General features: G+C 35.4%; 1 protein-coding gene across 1 annotated transcript; it reads right to left on the minus strand.

The window, feature by feature from the left end:
• Positions 1-710: 710 nt before the first annotated feature.
• LSM6 (LSM6 homolog, U6 small nuclear RNA and mRNA degradation associated) lies at positions 711-5832 on the minus strand. Its single transcript, XM_032223563.1, has 4 exons — positions 5421-5832; positions 4176-4289; positions 2890-3003; positions 711-900 (listed from the first exon to the last, which is right to left on the minus strand). The coding sequence occupies exons 2-4, from the start codon at positions 4267-4269 to the stop codon at positions 866-868; spliced, it is 243 nt and encodes an 80-aa protein (XP_032079454.1). The 5' UTR covers positions 4270-4289; positions 5421-5832; the 3' UTR covers positions 711-865.
• Between the last annotated feature and the right edge of the window lie 245 nt (positions 5833-6077).

The raw sequence follows: 6077 nt of genomic DNA on the forward strand, positions 1-6077 counted from the left end.
AAGCAGGGCTGGTTGTGCTAGCTAAGGAATTCTGGGAGTTGAAGCCTTCCCATCTTAAAGCTGCAAAGGTTGAGAAACATTGGACTAATCAATGGTTAGCAACAATTAAGATTTTTTTTTAATCTCAATTTTTATTTTGTCTTGAAATGGCAATTAGAATATTGACTATGATTTAAGAAAAAAGAAGAAAAATGGAATTATAAGATTTTCATCAAGCTGCTGAATTTTATATTAAACATCATAACTGTCCCAGAATGTGAGGCAATAAGATTTAGGAACTCCCTAAGCCTGCTGAGGAGACAAAAAAATCCTCTGCTTAACGATATTAAAAGAGTTGTCAAGGTTCTGAAAAAATAACTTCTCACAAATTGTGATGCTTATTTCCTTCTGTCACATTAAGTTCTGGATTTTCCTTTCATGGCATTTTTATTGCAATTTCCACCCCCTCCCCTAAACAATACGTTTGTTAGTTAAAGTCAGCAATTCACCATATATATTTTTTAAAAATGGGAATGTTACCTTACCCTACCCTACCCTATCCTATCCAGTCACTGAAAACTCAGATCATCCTTCCCTCTTTGGCAGTGAAAAAGATTTAAATGTGGTTATTCTCTAGCTTATAACTATTACCATCTGAATACCAGATGCTGTTTTAAAAAAACTTGAAAGATTAAACAAATCACACTATTTTACATTTTTTATTTCTTTCCAAATTATAATACAAACAATATTGAAACAGAAAAATGTTCCATTTTGTTTAACATTTAAAAAAAACCATTTTCATACAGATTATATAACTTTACAACTGAAGGAAGAAACAAAGCAATTATTAAGAAAAGTTAATATGAAATACTCCATCTTCAGCTCACATTCTCCTCTTCTGTGTACTTATATATAAGACTGTTAAGAGAAAAAATAATACATTAAACAAACTCATCATAGACAAACAATCATCACTGTAACTACAGTTCACAAATTATTTATTACTACTGAGCAGGAATATAACAACAAAAAATAATTTTTGAGACACCCAATTATGAAATTCTCCTAAGAGATGTTGGCTGGCCCTAATGTTGTCTTAAAAGGGATGCGGTGGCTCATTGGCTAAGATGCTGAGCTTGTCAATCAGAAAGGTCGGCAGTTTGGCAGTTCCAATAACTAGCACTGCATAATGGAGTGAGCTCCAGTTACTTGTTCTGGCAACCTAGAAGTTTGAAAGCATGTAAAAATGCAAGTAGAAAAAAAGGAACCACCTTTGTAACAGAAGGTAGCAGCGTTCCGCACGCCTTCAGCGTTTAGTTATGCCAGTTACATGATCATGGAGACATTTTCAGAAAGCACTGACTCTTCGGCTTTGAAACAGAGATGAGGACTGCCCCCTAGAGTCGGAAAGACTAGCACATATGCGCAAGGGAAGCCTTTACCTTTTAATGTTGTCTTACAGTTTACTCCAGGCTTAGACTGCATCTAAGATGCATATTATTTTGTTTTTCTTTTTTAAAGAAGTTTTTTTTAATGTTTTTAATTACTGCCATTAAACATTTCTGGTTCTATTAAAGTTGTTTTATCCAAGACTTTAAATAGGGAGTTTATTGTAAATATCTCAGGACTCCTTTGAAAAGAGTGATTATTGCATAGCATAACAGGCAGAACTGAAAAATTCCTTTATTTTTATGGAAAACATGTTTTGTATTACTGAAAGAATCTATAACCTGCAGTTCCAGGACTGCATGTGATTTGGCCATGGAAGTCTCTGCATGGGATTTGGCAGCATGAGGCTAAGGATAGGGAAGGGATATAGGAAATGTAGATGTTCCTATCTTTATCAAATTTATATATTTACTGGGTATTTTTAACAAGATGACCTAACATGTTAATCAAGCCTCTTTCTGACATATGTATAAAATAATTAGGTATTTCATTTTATTTGTTACTTTTTTGTGCTACCTATATACCTCCCCTATAAGGGCTCTGGGCAGCTTACAAGTAGAAAAATAATTAAAATATTAAAACTAACTACATAGATTAAGATTTTAAAACTATACTAAAATCAGAGGGGAGGGGATGGAGAAGAAGCCTTTTTCATCCTGTCAACCACATCCAGATTGAATGTCCCATTCAGGTTTTCAGGCCAACCAGCAAAGCCAAGTTTTAACACCCTTCTGGAAAGCCAAAAGGGTGGGAACAGTTCTCACCTCTGGTGATAGGGTGTTCCACAGAGATGGGACCATAGCAGAAAACGCTTTTTTCCTCAAACCCTATAAGAGCACAATTGGTGCACAACACAGTTGAATAAAGGCCTTCCTAGCACAATTGCCACCTGCTCTTTGAGGAATTGTGTTCAGGAGGATCCCCATGTTGTGTAATGGATCTGTCTGGGGTAGCGCGACCCCATCAAAATTAAATATGATAAATCACTGGATCCTGACGTCCCTTGTAACCACAGTCACTGTGTCTTGATTGGCTTCACCTATTGTTCTCCATTCAGTATTAAAATGTTGCCAGCGACATTTCCTTCAACTTTTCCTATTCTTAAACTAACTGAAGTTGAGCTTAAAGAAATCCCAATTTTCCTATCAATTTTCATTTCTCCAAATTTTTTAAAAAAATGAATCCTCTTGAACACTGAAACAAATCAACTTCACAAAAGCTAGACAAATTAGAATTCCGAAAGGAAACAAAGTTTTAAAAAGCAAACAGAAAAAATGCAGGGGTAAATATAAATGCTAAAAAAAAAACAAATAACATTCTTGCATGTAATACACTATTCATTTCTAAGATTTTTTTTATATCAAAGACTACAAGATGAGAAAAGTTACGTTTTAAATAAGACCAATAAACTTTTAATTGTATAATTAAAAGCTAGCATTTTCTAATAAACATATTTACCATTATTTCCTCTGATGAAGGCATCTCCATATTTATTTTTCAATTGTCCATTTACATACTCTTCTGTCTGTTCCAGAGCAATATTCATGTAGCCATCCAAGCAGGCTAAAACACCTAGAATTACAGTCATTCACATATTATAACGCAATCTTCCAAACCTAATATTGCTCTAAAATTTAAACACAAAGATATCATTATACAATGTACAACTAGTGAGAATCAAAGTTAGTTATGGCACAACAGCCAGCCCACTCTTATCTATGTAATAGTCTGCCAAAGAAATTAAAGATCAAAAATAAGAAAAGGGAGCTTTGTTACAAAGTTATTAACACCATTACACCTGTCCAAATCTTTTCATCTTTATAGACTATCCTTTAAATTATATTGTCACATTAATTTATGTACCACTTTTTCTTCTTTAAATTTCTCACTTTTTTTAAGAATCTGACCAACTCTAACCATTACCTTCTTGGTTATGAGCCATTCAATCGTCCTTGATATATCTGTTTTGCAATTCTATCCTCGTGTATTTTTTTTCTATATGACCAAACCACCTCAAAATAGTTCTTTCATGCTAGTTACACATTTTGGTATTCTATCCACATTCAGCATTTGCATTTTGACTCTATCTAATTTTATTTTACATCACTCACTTTTTAAATAATCCATTCCCATTGCATTCAATTTGTTTTAGCTTTCTCTTGACATACACAGCTGTTGCTGCCTTATCAAACAAGCAGGCATAGCCATTTCTGTTTTCTGACATTCATCAAAACTTTGATCAAAAATATATGAGAAATACCATCACTTTCCGAGGCACACTAAACAATCCTCTATAAATTTAATTTTATTCTTAACTTATACTTGGAAATTAAATGTACATGTATAGGTAATCCATGATTTAGAATCACAACTGAGACCAAAATTTCTATTTTAAGTTGAGGTGGTTATAAGTCAAGATAAAGAACATCATAATACATATATGTATTTTATTTATCAGCACAAATACAACACACACATAACTCTATACACACACACACATATATATAACTCTATATACACACATATATGTAACTCTAATATATATATATATAAATAAAATGATTCACATGGAGAATTTTTCCTTTTTCATTCACAATGTCACAACTCCTATAAACCTAGAATTCAATTTTGATTAAGAATTTTTCAAGAGCATGCTATTTAAGGATGATCGCTATCGGTCTATTTCATTGTTGAAAGAGTACATAAATCTATCACAGTTGGAAGATGAAGCAGGAAGAATATACCTCGGTAATCAACTCCAGAATTTAATTTTACAACAACTGGTCTTCCTATGATTTGCTTCAAGAAATCACTTGGAGTTTGTTTCCGTAGGCTCATTTTGGTATCTTTCAAGTGCTCTGTGGAAAAACAAAGAAATAATAATCTAATATTTAACTCTTAAAAACTCAATTACCTCATTACAATACCCACATGAAAATATTACATTCAACTTTGTCATCTAATATTTAAAGCAGTACTCTACATGTTGTCTACATCTCTGCTGAATATACAGCTAAATCTACGGTTGAAAGTGTTCAAAATTGTCAGGCATGATTGTATTCTGTATTTCATTTTGATACAGAAATATTTGGTACTGCAGTTTAAAAAAACCTCCAAACTTTAATATTCACATTTGGTCTTGGTAGGCTTCCTAAAATATCATTAAAATATATTCCTAAATAAATCCAAAGTCTGTGTGTGCAATTCCAGACCCATATATTTAAACTAAGACAAATTAAAATCATTTGGCTTATATTTGACTAAGATTGTATAGGAATACTGTGTTCTTTTTCATTGTAAATTCTGTGTTTAGCCAGGCGGTTAGTATAAATGATATTTATCCTAAACATGTAAGGTAGAAGTGGACAAACTCTTTATATTTAGGACCTGCAGCTTTTTTAACCTTTAAGGGCCATAAGAGGCATAGCATAGTTGAAATAATTAATACATTACTGCCATGTCTCTTGTGATTCTTAAAGGACACTTTTAAAACAGCAGTAAGTATGATAAGAGATCTTGAAGTATCCTTTTTCTTCTTTATTTTAACAAAATTCCAGAATCATGCAGCCAAAACTTTGCATTTTTACCATCTAATTATGATGGTGAAATTTCATAAACTTCTATGTGGCTTCAAAAATAAGTGATTGGTCAAAAAAAAAGGCTACTATCCACAAGGTAGTTAAAAGATACAATATAGTACGGATGCCCTTGAATTTCTAGAAACCCGCATTCTAATATTCCAGTTTATTATTTTCCTCCATATTCTTTGCTCCATATTTTTTTCCCTTTCCCTACATTTTCTACGTTTGATTCCAGATCAGATAAAAAACACATCACTGTTAGGTCAGTTTACATTTTCCCCCAACATTTTGCAGCTTTTTCCAACAATTATACTTCGGGGGGGGGGGGGGCGGTCAGGCAACGAGTATTAAGATGCAAATATCTCTGAAGACAAACAGGAAAAATAGCAACAAAACCCTGTTTGCTACCTGCAACCACTTGAGCAGCGAAAGCCTTAGGCACGCTAGTAAATGTGAAATCAGCCGCTCCTTCGGCAGCCGGGTGTGCGGGAATCCTATCGACTCGTGTTCAAAACGATCCGGTTCTGCGCGCCGTGAGGTTGCACCCTCCAAGCCTATCCAAGCGCTCGGCCGGCGTGCCAGTAAAAAGTGGCGTCGCCGAGCTTATATAGCGGCGGGAAAGCAAAGGAGGAGCGGAGAATAAAGCCGAAGCTCAGCGCCTGCGATCAAAAGCCGCCACCGCTATTCAGGAACTTCCGCGAAAGACGCGGCGGCGGCAGAACGCTCCTGACCCGCCTCTGCCTTTTACTACAGCCTTCGGTTCCTGCTTTTCCCGCCCACCACCACTCACCCGCGCTTCTTCCACTTCTTTAATCAACTCAGGGCGTTCCCCGAAGCAAGGATGATGGGCTGCTCAAAGGACCAATCAGTGCTTCCCGGCTGTGTACTGCGAGCTACGGTGGCTAAACAGAGCCAAAATTCTTATGTGTCTTTAAGAGGTTTCCTGTTTGAGGCCGCCCGGGGGAGTGGGAGGGGTGCTAACGCAGGACGTGGCTCCTGAGCAATTTATGGGTCCTTCCTTCCCAGTTAGTTTACACGCATGGGATCGTTGCAGATCACTCTCTT

This window comes from Thamnophis elegans, chromosome 9 (assembly GCF_009769535.1).
Source record: "Thamnophis elegans isolate rThaEle1 chromosome 9, rThaEle1.pri, whole genome shotgun sequence".
Taxonomy (NCBI): domain Eukaryota; kingdom Metazoa; phylum Chordata; class Lepidosauria; order Squamata; family Colubridae; genus Thamnophis; species Thamnophis elegans.